Consider the following 21,930-nt stretch of genomic DNA (forward strand, 5'->3'; position numbering starts at 1 on the left):
GAGAGCCAAATACCTGTTGGTAAGAGCTGGCTGATGGAGGAGCACAACATCCCTCCTTGCCATGGAAAGCAGGAGGCTGCACTGGGAATCAGAGTCAGAAGTTTCCTTCAGTATCATTATTAGTGTAGTGGAACACAGGGGCAAACAGCAAGATGTGAAATGACAACATAAAATATTAATGTCAGCAGAGTCTAGAGACAAGGGTGAGGCATTCTTAAAAATATTAATAATGAGGAAAGAGCAAAGACTGATAAACAGCCTGAGCAAAAATCACACACAAACACAAGTTAATGCAAAGTAGAAGGAAAAAAAACAGATTTCAAGCAATGTGCACAAAAGCAGGTTTTACACCACAATCTCCTTGGGATTTGACTTGGACATCCTTCAGAGCTATGATATCCTTATGGACATGCTGGCCAGACACAGCATGCAGAGAGGAGGGAAGGGACTCCAGCCTGTGCCTATAAACCAGGCCATAACTTCCACAAATAAAAGCACTTCGGCAACACAGCTCCAGGAAAAAAAAAAAACCTTGTACTGATACAGGTTCACCAAAATGATACCAGATGCTTCCAGGGTATGACAAGACTCTGCAGATGTAGAAAATCAGTGAAATGCTGATGCTAACACAGTGGAGCAGGCGGTGTCAGGGAACACACACACACGTGCTACAGCAGAGGACTTGCTACCTGAAGGAAGGTCATTGTCACAGAGGTAAGGCACAAAAAACTGCAGTCTGCACTGTGGGACTTCATAAAAACACAAATATTCTCTGAAGGAGATACAATAAAGATTTAACAGCTCTTCCACAGTGTTCCTGTTTGACTTGGGCTCAGGTCTTCACCTCTTTTATTCAAGCATCTCTGTTCCCCATCCTCTTTCATAACTGAGATAACGGTGCTTCTCCACTCCACAGCAATGACAGAAGGAATACAGCAGCTCTAAACATCGAGTACTAATAAAATATGAGTGACAGTGTCATTCAGGTTCCCAAAATAGACAGCATTTAACCTTCATTAGTTGTTAACAGCTCTCATAAGTCTACCAAGCATTAACAGTCAGATATTTATAACACATTTACCTCCAGACCGAGTCCCAAGACAAATAAGAGAAAGGACAAGTAATGTATCAAGGTTCCTCCCCTCAGAGTTTCTTATCACTACTTCCTGGGGGAAAGAATTGCCAAGAAAAAGAACTCACTGGTCTGGATGAATAAACCTTGTAAGTCCCAAAGCTGTCCCTGGGGAGAGCAGCAACTGTGCTTATTACACCTTAAAAATGCAGCAAAATGAGAAGACATCATTTTTCTTAAGTTGTATTTGCCTGAAGAATGTGAACTTTCTAATTTACATTTAATTTTATTAGTCTTCCTTATAGCATATTAAAAGTTAATAACAAATCAAAACTTTTGATGCAGATTGTTGGGCATCCCCTCATCCAGTGGAAGCAGAAACATGCACAGAACCCCAGCAGAGCAGGAACAGTTTGCAGGTTCTGTCAGCTGAGGACCATCCAAAATACAGCAAATTCTCCATAAAGCAAAGTATGACTCCCTGCCCACCAGCCAGGGTCAGTTGCTCTTACTGATAATTCAACTGGAAATGCCTACATGGATGTTTTGGCTGCAATTAAGAGATCCAGTTTCTTCAGTGGAGCAGTTAGACATTAAAACTAAACCTGTGTAACTGCTGTCTGATGAGGAGCAACAATTCCACATCCCTGCTCCCTCTTCTTGAAGGAAAATCAGTCCCTCTGCAGAGGGAGTAGTAGTGAGAACATAAACACTGACAAAGAAAACCCCAAACTCACCCTAGGTAGGTGAAATGTAATAAGACCTCCTGAGAAAGTCACAGCATTTTTGATAGGATGCAGATTCAGAGGAGTCAACTGGAGCTGGTCCCTTGGAGGGATCAAATAATTTCTAATGTTAGGGACTGAACCCCAACAGAGCACAAGACTTGATGCAGAAGATGCACCAACAACCGGAGCAGAAGGAGCTTCAGAACCTCAGAAGTCACTAATCCATGTCCAGGCAGAGAGGAAAGCGAGGCAGGGAAGATGTGCACATTTAATTACTTCTGGATTTCTGTTTTACGTGTGTTATCTGAAGGAAAACATCACATTGAGAACTTATGTTTCACATCCTTCAGCTTGCGTGTACCTCTAGAGAGTTAAGCTATAAACCTGGCTATTATTTACAGCTGCTCAGGATCCTATTTAGGGTATTTTCAAGGGATTCAGCAGGGCTTTTTTTCTCTTTTATGCAAGTAAAAAGCCGATATTGGAACGCAATGGCTACAAACATAGCCTCAGGTTAACACCACACATGACAAACTCGTGTGCATAGACATTACATAAGAAACACGTTGGCTCACATAAAAGGAGGGGGTGGGTTAAAAAGCTTTCTGGGTTTTTTTTTTAATAACTTCTTTGGTAGAAAAGATTCCATTTCAAGCTTTTAAAGTGTGATGAACATGCTCCATTATGAACCACTCACAGAGCTTCCTGTGACCTGCACCTCTGTGATGGTTCCACCACAGGGAGAAAGCACAGGGATGAGCAGAATCAGCCACTCTGCTGCTACAGAACACATGTTCAGGGAAGAAATGGCCACTAAGCTGAGTGGTACTTGCCTGCCCAGGAGTGGAGAGGGTTGTTTAGAGGCACATGAAAGCAGGCAGGTCCTTGCAGAAGGCAAATCACCTGGGCTGCTCAGCAAAGCTGGGCCTGGATGGGACACTGAAGCAGAGCAGGAGGAACGTGTGGTTGCTGCCATCCCTCAGTGTTTAGGGAGGACAAGGAATGGTTCTGAGCAAACTAACAGCTTTTTGGCTTTAAACTGGGAGGGAAAGGAGAAAACAAACAGATGATTTGCTTGGCATTTTGCTAGAAGCAAACAGAAGAGCTGAGATTTACTTAAGGCACTGCAGAGTGAACGGGAGGTGGGAAATAAATTGCGTCCAGGGAGACCCTCCAAGCACTGAGGTGGTACAGGTTACCCCCAGCCTCCACAGCCTCATGTGTAGAATGAGTAAGAGAAGGATGATGGTCAGGGATACCGTGGTTAAAACAGGGAGTGGGAGAGATGTCACTGTAGTAAGTACAGCCACTTGTTCATGTTCATTTCATGTAAAAGGTCAAAAATTCTCTTGTATGGTGATTTTCATTTTTAAAAAACAACCCAGAGTGGTTCACAAGCTTTTTCCCCCCCAGCATCAAACTCTTACAATATACTATCTTAATAAAGATCTTCATGTTGGAGAGGGATAAAAGAGGCATTTTGTTTTGATTTCATTATATCTCCTGAAATTGCTTTTTTCTTTCTGCATTTTTTTCTTGTCACTCAGTTGTGGTGGCCCTCACCGAGGGATAATGCAATAACACTTCTGACAAGGTCAGCTTTCCAATAACTTGGTAAATGGCATTTCCCAATGACAAAACAAGCACAGCTTCTCCTCTTTTGTAATTAATATAATAGAAATGTCAACCTAGAAACTTGGTCTCCAAAGGTAGTATGTTATTGACAGAAAATTAAATTATTAAAGCCAGAAAGCGTTTCCTTATCTGCAAAACTGAAAATGCTATTTACAGAGTAGAACTACTGTTACAAGCATAAAACATAAAACTCCTGCAGCTTATGTATGTGTCTGAAAAAACAGCAACTGAGAAGAGTCACATTGCCTAAACTGCTAATTCAGGCAATAGATCATTTTGAGAAGTACACACCCATTTTGGAAAATCATTTTGCACATGCCCTGTAGAAGCACATGATTCTGTGCTGTGTGCATGGACTGAAAGAAATATTACTTTACATCCATGCTTATCTTTATTTAATCACATGCTCAAAGGGAGAACGGGAGTAAGAGCAGTTCCTCTCCCTGAAAGGGGAATGAGTTCTTGGCTCTGCCCCATGGAGACGTCAGGCACAGCCCATGCACCTCACTCCAAACCTATGTGCTCTAGAGTCAAGTAGGTCAAAGCTTTCCCGAGGACCTGCTGCTTGTTGTAGTCTGAATATCTCCTTCAAATGCTCACAAGGACAGTGAGCCCCAAGTCCTGTCACCCATTTCTTTCTATATTTAGATTTTACAGCTCAGGACAGGCAGATGTGAGCTCCAGAGTGCCACTGGAGGGGTGGAGATAACCCAACAGGGGAAGCTGTGCTCACGTCTCAGGGGGAGCAAAGGCGGGGGGGAAGGGTATTCAGCTGCAGCAAAACAACAGATCCTGCAGTTACAGCACGGGCTGGCACTAGCAGAATACAAATTTTTCTGTGAAAAACATTTGCCATTGATGCCAAACCCAGCCCCCAGGTGTCTGCAGCTCCCAGGCACGAGATCAGCACAAACCTTCTCAGACGCTTGCAGGAAAGTGATCAGTTTAAAAATGCTCCTCTCTTCAGCTACTTTCACCTTAACCACGTTGTCTCAATTCCTTACACAGAGTCTCGTGGCACCCAAAGCAACATGGACTAGAAGACCAAGTAGGGTGGAGTCTCTGCTTTCCCCAGTGTTGCTACAGGAGCAAGCACGTGGGATGATACAGCACTGGAATAAGCCCATTGCACTTTCTACAGACCCAACACAACGGCAAGCAAAGGAACACATCCACTGGAATCCTTGGACTTCGCTACCCAAGGAGAGTAAAGGAGATGCAGACACAGACAGACATATTGAAACATTGCTCTGGTTGAGCTTCCCTGTGCTTAACAAGCAGCTTGGATGCCCTGCAGGGTCATAGCACCTTCCTACACACAACCTCTACAAACTAAAACTCTGGTGCAAAGAGATCTCCTCCTCCCAACAGGAAGAAAGTTCATCATCTTGATGTAAAAAGCTTATCTTCTTTTCCTGGCTCATGCTCACACTGTACCTGTTGATCCCTTTCCAAATTCTTGACTTCAAAAAGGCAGTGAACTTTCTAGGGAAATCCTGAATCCCTGGATTCAGACAGACAGAAGATTAAACCTTAGTTCCCCCACTGTTCCAAATTGGTTCCACCCGAAGAGGTAAGTTTATGGTTAATATTCTTCACTGGTCCTGGTCTAGATGCCCTATAAAACACTAAAAAAACCCCAGTAGCTGTTCTGTATATTGAGAAACATGTATTATAATAATCTCATTACATCAATCAGAATTCATTAGCTGAAACTAGACCAATTCTTCAAATTTTCTATCGTTTCTACTAAATAAATGTTGATGACTCTATCTGAAATACTACCTAAGCAAATGTGTTCATAAAAGAGGGAACAGTACATTTCTCCTCAATGCAACAAATCATGGGTCAGAGACCATTTCCATGATGCTTTGTAAAACCTCATTTGACTTCTAATATATTCATCAATTTAAGCAATGCTTGACCTGAGATGTTGTGAATATACACTGGACAAAACAGTCTGTACTGCATGATCCTGTGCCAGAAGTAATCCAAAACTCCTTAATGCTCCAGACACTCCTTCAGTTTTCTAAAGATTTTGGGGCTTCATTTGAAAGGATGCTCTGACTGGTGTCTGAGTAGTGCAGCTGTTCTTACCAGAGGCTCACATCACATGTTGAAATAAGCTACTGTGCAATTACTTAATTATCTCTCTCTCCTATCCTTTAAAAAAATCCACTGCAATTCAACTTGAAGCAAACCCAGTTAATCCAGTTTTATGGCTGAGAATTAAAACAGAGAGAAGTCAGAAATTCAAAGCTGCAGTTCCTGTGGCAATACCACCACTCTAAGAGGCACTGATATTAATGCCTTCAAAACGTAAGTATTTGAGGAAAAAAGAAATGGGAAAAAAAACAACAACAACAACAAAAAAACCCTTTTCTGCAGCTTATCCTCGCTGGTATTTCAGAGCCTGCTGTTCAGAAATCCTATGCCCCTTCCTTGTCCTTGGATGCTGCCCAAGCCCATGCCCAGCCACCTCACTGAGCCCCCTCTTGCTGTCGCCCTTCCCTCGTTTGGGAGGCACAGCAGTGAGGTTTGTTCTGCCCGACTTCCCCCAACAATAACTCCCTCATTCCACCCATCCATCTTCCCGCCTGCTTCCCTGCCAGACCCGCTCAGCCATCCTTCATAATTCAGAGCTGAGGAGCTAAGGAATAAATGTTACAGCACACGCATCAAGGGAACTATAACTTTGAATTACCTGACCTGGGTGAGTTTAAATTCTCAGCCATAACATTGGATTAACCTAATTTCTTTTTATTGAATATTTTACCTTTAGAAGTCCTACAGCCCTTTCTCTCGGAGAAATATGAGAACTGAAGGTCATATAAATTCTTTTATGGGTATATTTCTAATTTTCATAATATAACCTCTTAGCATTGAGCATTAATATCTAGTGGTGGCAGAACAAAGCAGAAACCAGTCAGTATTCTGGGTAAAAAAAAAAAATAAAAAAAAAATCACATTTCTATTGTTCTTCACAAATACCTCATAAAATAACACATAACTTTTAACTTTGCTTCATATTCTGAATTGTTATAAAATTTTAAAAAACTCTCTAAACACGCTGCTTAAATAGAAATTATGACAGATATAACATCAATAGAATACAGAGGCTGTCCTTGTGCCTCCCCCTCAAAAACATCAGATATAAAGACAATAATGAACTCTATATTTTTATCATTACAAGGTTTACCAAATACATAAGGCAAGGGAAAAAATTATACAAAACTGATTCCAGAAAATTGCTAAGATAATTTTTATGAGCTCTTTTATGCTTCCAAAAGGGAAGAGGAAGCAAGGCCCACGAATCAATTCATCTTCTGCCTCCAGGCTGGTCATTTGAACTAACACTCAGCAATTCCACATTGAGAGCCCTCTGGTGATGAAGCTCTACTGTAACAAAGCACACCAACCTTCATCCTCCGTGGGACAAATTCCTACAGGTACCCACACAGGTACACGAAGTAGAATATCCAAAGTCAGTGAAAAGGCAAATTTATCCCCTAGCTATGAAGAATTAGGGCAACAGCCCAAGAGCAAAAGCTCTCACTAGAGAGGATGCAGTGGAAAGCGAGAAGGCAAGGGCAGACTCACTCCCAAACATCTGCAGTGCCCACAGCCCCTGAACAAGCCCCAGTATCTCAGAGCCAGATTCCCTCAACAGATATAGAGATATAGACTGACAAGTTAGAAACTAAGGGAACTCCTGGGCTTTGAAAAGTCATTTTGGATCAGGATAAACAAGTGAGAACTCAACAACTCTGCACTGAGTAAAAACAAGTGAGTAGTAAACCTATGACCAAATCAGGCCAAGTAAGGAACAATGTCAAAAGAGAAAACAAAGCAAAAGAAAAGTATGCACTGCTCTGGGAGCCATCACCAGCAAACACACACTCTCCTGCCTTCCAGAAATCTGCAAATATCACTGGAGAACCAGTAACATTTTCTTGTTTAGTTTAAAGATACTTCCTCCTCCCAAATGGTCTTTGTGCACTGCTTTGAAACTACTACAGCCAGCCTCTTCTCCAAACACATCGATTTCAGTTCTCCTTATTCATTCTTTATTGAGAGATTCTCCAATTGTGTTAGTAAATGATATTAGCAGGCCCTGTGGAACAACCTGTTTCAAAGGAAAATGGCTTGTACTCATTTTATTCTGGAAGACAATTGCCATTTGCTTAATATAGCCATGATATTTTACTGAGGTAATTATACTCTTAGCTATCAGTAACAATTAAACCCTTAGATTGAGGTTGCTTAATAAAGGTCTCAAAATAAATAACACATTCCAAACACAGTATTTTAAAATGTCAAGCATGCAAATAAGATCTTGTAATGAATGTAAGAAAGCATCAAGTATAAATCAGCACAGAGTCAGTTTGTCATTGTACAAATCTCTGCAAAAATTGCTACTTTGTGGGATTCTGCTCAGGAAGCTACAAAAGCTACAAAAAGGGCAGTGCTGCAGATGAAACCATTTCAGTAAATACTATGGCTGGTTCATGGCAAGGCCAGGGTGAAGCCACCAACACTGCTGTGCTTCTCTAGGTGCTGGGCTGAGTGACTTGCATTGTACAGTCAAGACCATGCTGAGGCTGATAAAATTTATACTTGTTCTTTGGTATTTCCTGTAGCAATTTCCATGAAAACTAGAGTTAGACCATTCCATTAGAAGCTAAATAAAAAACTCCAAAACAGACAAATTAGAGGGTACAGACAAAGGAGAAAAATCACTCTCAGACTCTGAGATCAGGTCAACAGATCCTAGAAAGCATTAGATATGGAAGGCAAAAAAAACTCAGTATGCTTTATCCAGCAACCCAGACACTCCTGTAAAAACCACAAACACAAAGCCCAACAACCACCCTGCATGAGACTGAACTTGGGATCAATCTAAAACCAGCTTATGGAGGAGGAGATTATTCATAAAAGCACCTACCTCATCTCTGACCTGTTGGTCCTCATCCTTTAGAAAAGGCACTCTGCAAGAGGAGTCTGGGAATTAAAATTGATGATGCTACTGGATACTAAAAATTACAATTCAGCAGCAATCTGCTCCAAGCCCCAGCACTCCACAGGCAGCAATCACCTCCTTCCCTCTGCCCCACAGCTGTTAATGATCTTCTGTCTTCTTCTGCTCTTATCCTCCTCCACCCCTAACTACCAAACACCCTTCTGCTGAAACTATTTAACTGATTAACACAATCAAGTTGAAATTAGAGAAACCTGTGCTCAATCTAAAAGGCTCCTGAGTCTTCTTCAAACACAGTCTGGTCTCCCTCTTCTTAGACAAGCAAGATGGTGTAAGCAAGCACTACTTCAGCCCACAAAACTGAATCTCTGAAGATGGATAAGTGGAATTGCTTTAAAATGTATTTATTTGCAGGCATAAAAAGGAATATAACTTCCATGAGTTTATAAAAACCTATGAAGGGGAGACACGGTGAGCAGAGGGAAAGGCTTGGCAAGGGTCAGGCTGACAGCAGCTAACAGTCATGTGTAGAGCAGCAGCACAGCTGGTGATGCACGAGCAACAGCACTGCTGAAATGACATACACAGAGTCATGAAGTGGATTGAAGGAAGAAGTATCACAGCAGCCAGGGAAAGCATTCCAAGCTGCTCACAACCCAGAGAGGCTCTGCTCTGCCCCAAAGCCAGTGTGCTACCTGGATGCAGAGCAGAGCACAGGTATCATACCCAAAAGAAGGTCTGTCACAAGGATCTGTTTGCCAGGGTGGCTCTTTTTCCAGCTACTGAGTGCAATACTGACTGCAATATTAACAGCTAATTTTTTACACATCCCAGGAAAAGGGTTAATTCACCTTCTTCGATGAGCCCTCAGAACTCTTAAGATCCTTCCTTGAGCTTTAAAATCATCTATCTACCTCTTAAGAAGAAACATAATGCAGTATCCAGTATGACAGAGAAGCCATCAGCATTATTTTAAACCTTTACTGATTACAAAACAAAGCAGATGGCAAATCAAGTCATGAACTCCGCATCTGCCATGCTTAATGAACAGTTTAATTACCTAGTCCCATTTCAGATGCATCTTTGCCACTCTCAGCTCTGGGAGTCACTAATATACTTCACACTGACTGATATCTCCAGGAACATGTGGTATCAACAGTCAGCTGGAGTTGGTTAATCAATACTTGTTTAATCTCCAACTTTTATGGTGATGGCCTAAATTATGCCTCAATAGAAACAGATTTCCTATCACATCACATGATCTGGTTGAAAGCTCAGGAAACAAAAGGGAATTTTTCAGCCTCTTCTCCGGGCAGCAAAGTACCCAAAGGCAGACGAGTGCACAGACGGGAAATAAACACAGTGAAACAACAACATCCAGTACAAGCAGATTAATTCACTCGTTGCATTATGCCTTATCTGAGAGCAAGGGATGCAATTATGGCAGTGTGCATTCACAAAGTTACATTTTGAGAAGTAAATTGGACTCATTTGGAGTAAGTTACAACTGAAATTGGGCTTCACATTTTGAGTGTTGAGCTTCCTGGGAAGGATCACACACCGGCTGCACAAAGCAGGGCATTTGTCTCTGGTCAAACCTGCTGTACGTGGTATAGGATGATCCTACTCACTCTGTAGCTTCATACATTCTTTCCATGACATATTGGCTCAGATAAGGACTTTCAGAAAGGGCTTTTGACTTTAGGAGACTTCCATGTCATATAAAATTTCCTAAGAGATTTAAATTTTAGCCATTCAGTAGCAGAACTGACTGTTTTTAACAAGCCCACTCCATAAACAAAGACCAGGAGTTGTGTGCAATGCTCTCAGAAAAAGAGAAATACTCACAAGCTTAAGAACAACACAAAAGTCAAATACAAAACTGTGTGGGTAAACATGGCATTCCAAACAAATACAGCAGGAAATCAAACAGGAAAAAGGGCAGAGGTGGACTAGGTCTTTCCCCAGCACTTCAGGTATCTCCAGTACCACTGCATTGCAACTACCTCAGGTAACAAAGGAAAGATTAAAGACTTCCCTAAAAAACTCTGAGCAAAGGCAAAGCAAAAAGACAGTAGAACAGACAGCAAACCCAGCCAGGCAGATCTCTGAGAGAGTGAGTGAATGCATCCCTTCAAACATCAATTTCTGTTTCATCACCTTAAGTGAAGAGAGTGACACTCCAGGAGAAACCTTCCAGCCATCAATGTCTGAAAGCCTCGAGGGTGTCCAAATCTAGTCTTACGTTTCACTGAAAACATGTAAATCAGAAAACTGGATTTACAAGGACATATGGGACAAAGTGATCAACCAATATGTTCTTAACAGCAGTTTGTCAACAGGAATAATCGAGATGCATCTCCTCCTCCAGCCCACTGTCAGGGGTGGAGTCGATGGGGCTGGACCACTGCACTAACACATCAAAGACTGGAGAATGCTGTTCTTCAGGGTTGCCAGGGAAGAGAGATTTGTAGTGATGCACTGAAGTATCCCAGACTGACAACTGTGCCAGTTCCAAGCAGTAAACCAACTGGAAAGGCCCAAGTAAGATCAAGAAAGCCCCAAAGAAGCAAATGAGGCGAGGAAGCAAGATAAGGACAGAGAAGTTAAATGTACTGAAATGGAAATATGAGACCAAGACAGACAGAGACTGTGGCAATTAGCAGCTGAAAGAGTGAGACAGGCAGTCTGTAAGAGCCACAAAGTATTGCTTGAATCTTGAGGAAAAAAAATCAGTAGCCATAAAAGTAAGGTGAGAAGGAATCAGACTGGCAAAGCAAGGACCTCCTGAAGAGAGTACATTTACTACTGCAATATTTGGTACTGCTCTTAGGAAATGAAGAACAACTTACTCTTTTCTATTGATCTTTTAAAACATATTCAAGGTTCTGAGACTTCCAATTGACTTCCAATGTTCCAATTTGAGCCCACAGAAAGGACAACTGTTACTGCATTAAACTCACACTGTAAAACACATCTGATGCCTTTCAGACCTTATTTGCTCAGCATACAGGAACAGATTCACTGCCCTGGTGGAGGGTCAAACATATACAAATGCAAAAGTCATACTATCAAAAGCAATAGCAATTCAATCAAATATATAATAGTCTCCCCCAAATTAGATTTTCATAGTCCTATTTATCAAGACAAAGCTTCAGTAGAGTGAACTCATCTTTTCCATTCTCAAATTACATAGAAGCACGCTGTACTACTGATGCCACTAATTAGATGATTAAATACCATTCTAGGTGATATGCTTTCAATGTAAAATAATTTTTTTTGACGGGCAATATATTTGCTCAATCTCATTTTAAATCACAATATCATACTTTTTTAATTAAATGAAATTCCTTCCTCTGATTTTGCATGAGAAGAGCAACCAGCAGGAGAAACAGTGCCAAGGATAGATTGTCCAAGTTCCATAATGCATGTATTTCTTCACAAAGGACCCCAGCATTCTCTGGATGGAATATAAATTTTCAGAGAACAGCAAAGTCTTTATTCCTTTAAAACAGGTCAGTTGAGGAACCACTGAGCACACTGAAAACTTTCCCTGTCAAATCAAAAGATTTTTTTGCCATGGCCTGATGAAGGACATTTCCAACTTTTCCTCTACTCCTCTTCAGGGGGAGAACAGCAAACAAAGCAAAGGCTTTGTCTTCCTAAATAAATCAGGGTACAATCCATTACATGACAAAGTACTGTTGTCTTTTTGCCCCGTACTTATAGAAAAGTAATGACATTTTGCGTTCTATGACAAAAAGTGTTTCTGCTGAGCACTGGAAATAAGTTAACAAAGAGAATTTTTTAGAAACCATCTGAGAAACTTCCTTCAGGGCTGAGCAATCCAGCACAATGTTGAATAGCTGAGAAGGTCATAAAGGAAAGCTTTTTTACCGGGCTCAGTATCCACCTGTGTCATATCCAACCAGGCCAGTACTAAACCAGAACACTACTGAGGGCTGTCTGCTGCTGGGGGTAGGAGAAAGACTGAGAAGAAGAGATGCCTTTTCTGTTTCCATGGAGAGAGTTTGGTCCATCCACCCTGATTGCAGTGCCTACCTCAGTGTGAAGCAGAAAGAACTGCTGTCATTTTTCTCTTCTCACTTGTGACTCTCCATGGCATCAAATTCCGCAGTCGGAAGATCTGATGGAATATCCTCTTGTAAAGTGACTGCTTCATGCTTCAAGAGCCCTGCTTACTGCACCATATATCACAGCTTCTTTGGCTCAACAATGACATGGAATTACACAGAACTGGGTGCAGCACAATTAAAATCGATCAAAATGCTTTAGTTGACACCGAAAATTAAAGCCTAAAGCACAAGCAACAGAACAGTTCTCATCCCTCCTTCCTCCCCACCCAGGGATGTGCCTGGCTACCTCACATGAGCTCTAACTACTCAAGTCTGACCTTCTGCACACACATAAGCTCATTTACGTGAGGAGCTTTATAAGATCAGGGAGACTGCTCAGATGAGGGAAGTTTTGCAAGGAATATTCTTGGAAAGTGAAGTAACTACCTTTCTGACTATAGTGAATTATTATTCCCTTTGGGGAAAGAGAGCTCTCAGAATTTAATATAAAATTTTCAATGCTCTACAGACTTCAAAATTATTGTATAGAATTTCATCACGAGAGCACACCAGATATAGGATGATGCAGCCTTCTTTGATATATCCTATAGAAAGAATCTTAAAACGAATTTTCAATTTACTGGTCTAGTGCCTGCCATTACATTTGAACAGACTTCCAGCGTAAGAGGAAGGCAAATCTCTTACTCTCTGTAAATTGTTTTTCCACAGGAACAGTTGACAAGGTGCCGCCGTTTCGCTCTCTTTAGGAAAGGAGGCAATGCAGCCAAAGCCATTATGAATTCCCTTCAGTGGCTCAAAACAGTCCAGCAATAACATGATTCAATTCTCTGCCCTCACACAGGTGCCAAGCCTGAGATGAAGTCACGTATCATCAGCATGAGCCCAGATGGGGGGAACACCAGCACAGCCTTAGCAGGCACCAGTACTTTTATTCCTACAAAGTCCTGAAGTCTCTTACAGCGCCCACTGTGCAAAAACCCCACAGCAACTCTGTAGTACCAGTTACAGAGGTGAACAAAGAAGAGATAGGAAGGACTGCACCTGGAGGAAAGAAAAAAAAGGACATGGGCTTTTCCAACATGACCTAGAAACTCACCTTGGTGAGGAGCACGACACGTTTCTGCAGCCGCCTGACCAGGGCTTCCTGATGCTCACGTCTCTTCTTCTCGTCCAGCAGCTGGCTCTGAACCCGCAGGATTTCTTCCTGTAGCTGCTGCCGGGCCTTCTCCAGCATTCGGGCACTAAGGAAGATAACACAGACCTGTGAATTCTTGACCACTGCCTCTTAGAGAGATGAGAAAAACCTGAGAGAAGCATCACCATGACATGGGACACCAGGGCTGGTGCCATGTCATCCTATGGCTGTGCTGCTGAAAACAGAGTAGCTGCAGTCTCATTATCAGCTGTTGTCAGAAAAAGATATGAGAGAAGAACCATCCCAGTGACAGCCTTCTTGTGCAGCACAACACAATTACTGGAACCTCACACATACAAAGCATTTAAATAATTGCGTATCTGTTTCAAAATCAATCCATTTGCCTTTGAGAACATGCTTTGTTTTCAACAAACAGCACATAGTCTTGGGTTCTACTGGATCTTTTCATCTTTTTCTAACAAAGTAGAACTGAGGTTTAATATGATCTGTTTTGACTGACAGATAGTACTCAGCAAGTAATTAGAGCCACCACCTGCACATTGGTCTTGCCAGCAACCTGTGTCAGAAGAGAAATGTCTTCTGAGGTCAGGTGATTAGCACTTCTTTTGAAATGTGGGCATGATTCTCTGTTAAACCAGAACAGCCTGGCCCCTCTTGTTCTCAGTTCTCTGTGCATCACGACGTGGTGATGCACAATTATCCATGTGTTCCTGGAGATGTTCTCCATGTGTGCCCTTCAGACACTCAGGCTGCTGCTGGGACACTAATGGGCAGCTGCTCCAAGGCTCACATCAGGCAGCTCATCACAGATCAACTGATGGCAAAGCACGTGGTGAATAGCAAAATAAAAGTGAAATCATCCTTGTGATTGCTAAGAGTTGGTTCATAATTTAAATACGACAGGTTTATCCCAGACTGAACTAAGTTAAGTATTTAAAGAGTGAGCAGGACACGAAATAGAAGTATTGTGTACAAGTCAAAAACCCTCAAGCAAGTGAAAAAGATCAAACCCAGCATGCCTAGTTTACTCAGGAACAGAAGATCTTTGTTTCTCTGATGCTAAAAACAACACTGGAAAATTTATGAGTGCTTCAGAGGGGTCTTATTTCTCATTATAATTAAAAGAAAATAAATCAAAATGCTTTTAGATAAAATAGCACTATTGTTAAGGTACTGTTTAAATAGATCCAAAAGGGAATACTGCCTGAAAGGATGCTCAGTATAAATCAAGTCTGCACTGCCAGGTCACCAAATTGTATTTTGTGGGAAATTTATGTAGGAATTCACTCAAATTCCAAAGCAGCTGCCTCCCTACCTCAAAATCATTCTCCTCCTTGAAAATATTATACCTCTTAAAACACTGGATGAATCAGAAACCTGTTTCAAGCTCCAATTCAATTTGGAACCATTCACAGATTAATTTAAGAATCAAGAACTATGAAATAGTCTCTTCATTGTTGCATTCAAGTGGAGAAAGTTCATCAAGACAGCTTCACATCTGCATTTGAAACTGGATAATTACATTACCAGGGCACCACTACTTCCTTGGATCTGTTTTAATTAATCAGTTAAGAAGGGAACCTCTTCCCAAGAGTAATATCTGTGGTGATGAAACATGCACACGGATCAGCTCCAAACAGGACAGAATGGATGGGTGAGACCAGGTAACCACAACTTCTGTCTTAAGATCCATTACAGTTTGTTCAACAATACCCTTTTTTATGCATAGGATAAACAGAAGTACAAAACTCTCATCAACTGTGTTATAACAAATTAAATTGCACTATGGAAACCTTACTGCAAATATTTTTTGCTCTTATCAAAGAACCTTAGTCCTGATTAGAATCAGAACAGAAGAAAAAAATGCAAACATAAGATTAAATACTACCAAACAGACAAAATCTCACATATTACTATTCCAAAACATTTTGATAAGACAATGGAGAAATCTTTTTTCCTAATCTCCCAATATTGTGACTTGTTTCTGTGAATGCCGAGTGGACTGACAAATTATGATTGATTTGACATTCACAAAGAAAAATGAGATATGTGCTAGGTTTCCTTCCTCAAATAATGAAAACTATTTGAGATTCACATCTCATGGAGAGCACAGACATTCAGCCACATACAAAACTCTCAAACTAGGCTGGAAAACAACTGTTTCAAAACATGAGAAAAGTTAAGCAAAGAGAGACAAATGGGCAATTTCCTCAGCCATTGCATGGAAATAACAGCTTCATCTGTTTATATTTCAGCCTCAGAACAAATGTGACGTTAATGTACATAAAATTTAAATTCCAGAGATGTCTATGAAAGCAGGGACAATCCTCAGCTCTCTGAACTGAGTGTTACCATAGGTTTCCTTGCTATGGGAGGCATGAAATTCAACTTCCTTACAACTCTCCACACCATGCCAAAATACATTATTGGGATCCTTTCTTCCCCTCTTAGAACAGATTGATAATTCTTCTAGAAACTGCACCAAATACAACATAAACTGCCTCTCTAAGAAAAAAAATCCAAAAGGAAAAGTTATATTTCTTATTGACACAAAACAGGATTTGAAAGTAGGTGCTCAGAAGCAAAAGCTGTTAAAGCCAGACTTGTGCACTCTTCTTCCACCCTGATGACACCTATGGCTTTTCAGAAGCAATTGCTCACTCAATATGAGCATTAAAGTATAAAATAAAATAGGCCCAAAGTTCTCCATTCAACATAAGCTTGGAGAACTGGCATTTTAAAATCTTTACAAGTTCAAAGTAAACCTTTCTAAGCCTTAAAGAGAAAAAGTCATTTCTGTTTATCAGCCTATTAATGTTCCTCGTTCCACATCCCAGTGAATGAGATGCCAACATCTTTCCATTCTGAGCTGTTGAGACTCTTCATATTTTGCTCTTCCTTTTCTGTAATCCACTTTAATGCAATCTTAATGATAAAACTTCATTTTCCAGAATATTCTTTGAAAGACTGAGAACAATGACGGCACAGAGTGAATACTGAAGCTATAAGATACATTTTAATAATCTCCTTCAAAAATTACAAAAGCAGATGACAGTTCCCCCCACCACCAGTGATCCATAAAACATTATTTTAATCATTCCATCCTTTCAGTAGCCAAGTACCTCAGTTACTAAAAAAAAATAACAGGGAAAACAAACAGGATGTCAGAACTGGTCTGTGTATCAACCTGAGAGGAAAAGAAGAGGTCCACAGAGGCACAGAGACAATTAGGAGAGCAACGCTGTCTGGGTCATGTTGTAACTCAGGAAAAGATGAGACACGTGTATGTACCAGGGCCAACTGTCAGGAACGAGATCACATCAAAGAGAAGCACAGAAAACCAGAGTGTGACAGGAAGAACACTGAGGGAGCACGGAGGGAAAACACGATGACAGCGCGATCGCACACACGCAACAGAAAAAGGAACCGCGTCACTGCCATCAACATCTTCATGTCAGAGTCCAAAATAAAAAGGTTAACGCAGGAGCTAATGAGGCAAAAAGGAGCAAGGGAGATTGTTTTGTAGCAAGACATTTGGATGAAGAAATGCCCATTCCTGAGGCTTGACAACTCTGAGCCGTCTCAATGTATCCGCACGTGTACAGACAGTGCACACATAAACCACACTGGAAACTGATGAACAGAGATGAACAAGAATGTTATTCTTCAATCCAGTTCTTCCCCCCAGGTTTAAAAGCCAACATGAAGGCATAACCAGCAACTGGGTAACTCCAGCCTGTTTTATACTGTCCTGGACAGCAGTAGGACATCCCTGTCTGTGCCCTCCCTCAAGAATCTTTCCAGCCTCCATGGACAACTTCCCCCCTCAGCCTCTGCCTAACCTGCCTCAATGAGCACCCCCACCATCCAGGATGGGAATTAACAAGGAAAACCAAAAGGGAATAGGTGGTGACAAAACCAGTCTGAGTCAAAAAGGGACAGAACACAGGAAAGGAAAGGCGGGGCTTGGCAAAACAGAAAAATATCCATCTTATGTTAAAAAGGAAAAAAAAACCTGATCCACCACAAAATGCTGCTGAAAAGACTGACTGGAGTTCTGAGAACATGGCTGCAGAAAGGAGCTGCCTTAACTAGTATATTTAAGGGAGATAAACGAGCAAAATAAGATTGTTTGGCATCTTCTGCTTCATTTCTTCTTCACAGAGAATTGTGGATATAGGGAAGCAGCAGCACCCATCCCTGCCCTCAAACACTCTCTGGCTACTGAGACGGTGGGACCTGTGGAGGCCAACAGGTTCATGTTATCTATTTGCTCACTACATTCAGAAAGAGAAACAATACAAAATATGATCATCTTTTAGTGGAAGTTATCACAGGGACTATATTTTATTTAAAGCTTTAACTGTACCTTACAGACAGCCATATGAAATACTGCTAACACAATATACTACATGAAACAGTCTATAGAGAGTTGGTAGGAAAACAAGCTTTCTTCTTGCTATTTATTGCTCAGAAACATCTGCAAACTTTCTCTTGGTTCACACCTTGTATTTTCTCAAAGACCTTTTACATAATTCACCATCATCAGGCTTCCATAAATCACAAATCATTCAAAAATAAGCAGTTCATACATCACTTTGCTGCTCTACGTACCAAGGAAGATTCGAATCATACTGAATTTATAACAAGGGAACAACATAAAGAGAATTATTTTGCTAGTGCAGCCAGATGAAATGGGTAAGAAGCAGACAGACATTTGGAGCTTTATTAGTACACTGACGATGTTTTATCTGTGAGATAGTATTTAATTTTACTCCCTAACCAGCAGCATAACTATCAGGCTCAGAAACACAGTGAACAGTTACAGAACAGAAATAACACATTTTCTGCCCCAGCACAATGGCCATAATTGACTGGCAGGAGCTAAGATTTACTAAAAGAAATTCACATCAGGCACCCTCTGCTTCCTTTCATTACAGGGTCAACACACTTGCTGCAACACCGGGGGTTTTGCTGACGGCAGCGACCCAGAGGAGCCAAGCCCAGGAACGTTGCCAAAATGCAGAGGCCAGGGTGGCTCTACCTGAACAGATACTTAATCAGCCACTCAACGTGAGATTTATGTCACAGCACTAAACACGCTTCCCACATCCATCATCAAGATGAGAATGAAAGCAATGTCTTAATAAATGAGAAACTTCCGTGGTTTGTTTTGGGTTTTATGTTGAAACATTGACGATTTCAACATCCATCACTGAATTCTGGAATGTAAAATATTTCAAGGGTGAGACAACTACAGGCATAAATGTCCTTCTCCTAAGCCTCTAAACCTTAAGTGTCCATAAGGCCAAAGCTTCTACTAAAGGCATTTATTTGGTGAATAAAACTTTTACTGGTATTTAAAAACCACTGAGCCCACACTGCTCACTGTGCTCTTACTACATTTGAAAATGCTGCTGTCTTCAGTACAACTGGGTACAGGAGAAATCAAGCTGATAGTTGAATAAACAAAGTGATTTATAATAGCTTATGTAGACAAATCCATTAAGGGCTTTTGGTGTGTCCAAATGCTCATGGCTCTTGTTCTGAATCAAAAACAAGTCAGACACACTTGCATCCTGAACAAACTGATTCCCTTCACAGTGCTTGGAGACAAGCAAATACTAAACATTCTTAATAAAATGCAAGTAATTAAAAAGCAGGAATTAAAAACAACAGTCCTCTATGATTATTAACACAGCATATAGCCAGCACTCCATGTATCACCTCTCTCTGTATCATCATTTGTATGTGGCATTTGGCAATTACAGAGAACAGTCTATTTTTAAAGAGCATTCACTGATAAGGATTTTCCACTCCCACTCTGAGATAAGAATAATTCCTCCCCATACAAGTTTCAAGTGTCTTTCCAACACTGCAGAGAACAGGATGCACACTACAGAGATGTCTTCTGACCACAGACTGATACACCAAACCAAGCCAAGATGTTCACTAAACTGTTCAAAATGCATTACAGGGAGTTGGGAAGAGAGGGTCTCCATTCCCGTTATTTCATTGAGAGTCGTGCTCATTTAGTCCCCTTTGCAGCCCCTCATTTTGGCTCTCCTAATGACCCTGGCTGATGAGGAAGGGCAGCCTCTGGGCAATACTGTCAGTAAGGAAACACATGGAGCTTCAGCACCAAAAGATGCCAACTGGCTGCTCCCTTCCCTATCTCCCCCCACTCAGCTCTGAACATCCAACACAAGGGAGTAAAATACTGGAGAAAAGGAACTGCCATAGGAGGGAGGAAAACAAACAAGTCCCCCAAAAAACAACCCCAAGGAAGAATTCTGAAAAAAATAACCTTTTCTCTAACCAGGATCCAAGCACCCTCTCTGCAGCTGGCTTTATTTACATCATCTTATTCAAATTCTAAATGTTTCAAGTGTTATTACACTTTTTTCTTTGAAAACAAAAATGACAACAACTGAAACAAAACCGGGAATGAGAAAACCCAAAGACTAAAATAATTACTAATCAAAGCAGAGGCCTGTACATGGGCTGGTGAAGTCACTGGCCAGCTCTACCCAGTAATTTCGCTTCGTGTCGGCTCTGATGAGTTTTATATTTCTAACATTTCATCAATTTGAGTCACTAAATTCAATTTGCATTCACAGATAAACAGAGAAGGAATAATAAATACTCTCATCTGACCTTGAAGTGTGACACAGAAAATCGCCCTCGATGATTTCATTTCAGTCTGAACCAGCATGAATAATGCAGTTGGCCCCATCAGTCACCAGTCTGTAATCACACTTGTGGGCTGCAGGAACTCAGGGCAACGCCTAAATATGATGGAGAAAGTCAAAACTCCTCACTCTTTTTTGTATTAGTCTTTTTCTGCTGCTCCCTCACTTTAGAGATGAAGACCCTACCTCTGTCCTTCTCTACCAAACCCACTGACTCCCACATACACAGCCCAAGGATTTTAGTTTGTTATATGGTCACAAGTGGGAAGTAAGGTGAAGGCACTGTATAGTTTTCTCAACCCAGTATTATGTGCATTATAAAATGCACATAATAAGCCTTCTCCCTCCCAGTAAGCTGTCAGGTCACTGGGCCAACTCTCCAGCACTGGTGTGAAGCACAGCCACACCACACAGGCAACTGGTGGCATGAACACCATGAGTGACTAAGAATATTTCCAATTCCTGTTATACATTCAAACATACCAGGAGAGCGGGGAAAGTCATCTGGGAATAGGCAGTATGAGAGCTGAGGAGCTGTAGAGAATAAAGAACTGATAAAGAGGAGTGAAAAAAGGAAAATTTGCTTGAAGTGGGGAAAGAAATGAGTGGGAGAATGGTTGTGCTGAACCAACTTGTCAGCAAACAAATCTGCTGAAATTCTAGGCTCTTGACAGTTAGACAATGGCTTATCTTAATAAAATAAGAAGGGTCAAAGTGTTTAGATGAGAAAAACAAAACATTAAACCCTCCAATGCAATATAGCAAGTGAGTCCTCACAGACTGGTGACTCATTACAGCTTCGTGAAGGTTCTGAGGATCTGTTTCAAATTACCTTTTCCAATGAGACCTCATTTCCAAAGTGCATTACTGTACTCCACAGTGAAATGAGTATTGAAATGAGGATTGTATATTCCTGCCCAGTCGCTCTCTTTTTTTTTTTTGTTTAATATCTGAATGTAAGAATACCTGGATGAATTTATAGATTGCCTAATATGTTTTTTGCAGAACAATTCAGTGAAAGACCCCCACCACAACTCTCACTAAAATACAAAGCTATGGCTCAGGATTTCAGCATCAGGCTTTTGTCAGTGAAAACCCCTCCAGGTTATGTGATGAAAACCTGTCTAGGTTTTCTCGGAGGACGTAGAAGAGAATTCGTAATGTTACTTGTTGACAACAAATAAACCCAAACAATTAAGTGCTACCCCCCCAGCATTTACCCATGGGACACTGGCACAGATAAAAGCAAAGGAACTGCTGCAAAGTCACTCAGCTCCCTGTGACAAGCACTCTGCCAGACTGCTGTTCTGGGCTTTTCTTTCTCACAGGCACCAATTTAACTCCGTCTCAAATCCGCCTCCCACCTGCTTTGACTCAACTTATGTCAAAGCAGTCTACCAGGATCCAAGCCATATTAAGCACAGCATTGTAACAGACCTGCAAAGCCTTAAATCCACAATATGGAGGCATGTTAAGTCTGCAAAAGTCTTAAAAATTCCATGACCAAATAACCCGACCTGCAACCGTGAATTTTCCAAGTGGCCCCATGTCTTTGGGCACAAACAATGTGAC

General features: G+C 41.2%; 1 protein-coding gene across 2 annotated transcripts in view; it reads right to left on the reverse strand.

Moving 5' to 3' along the window:
• Positions 1–21,930, reverse strand: part of MAD1L1 (mitotic arrest deficient 1 like 1) — a 356,738-nt gene that overhangs the window by 238,703 nt on the left and 96,105 nt on the right. Inside the window, exon 11 of one of the 2 annotated variants that reach the window (XM_032704408.1) lies at positions 13,607–13,751. In XM_032704408.1, the coding sequence (XP_032560299.1) occupies positions 13,607–13,751 (145 nt within the window). Of the gene's footprint in view, positions 1–8,380; positions 8,414–13,606; positions 13,752–21,930 lie in introns of those variants that run through there. The other variant, XM_032704409.1, reaches the window with a different exon arrangement.

The sequence above is a fragment of the Chiroxiphia lanceolata genome, chromosome 16, assembly GCF_009829145.1.
Source record: "Chiroxiphia lanceolata isolate bChiLan1 chromosome 16, bChiLan1.pri, whole genome shotgun sequence".
Classification (NCBI taxonomy): Eukaryota; Metazoa; Chordata; class Aves; order Passeriformes; family Pipridae; genus Chiroxiphia; species Chiroxiphia lanceolata.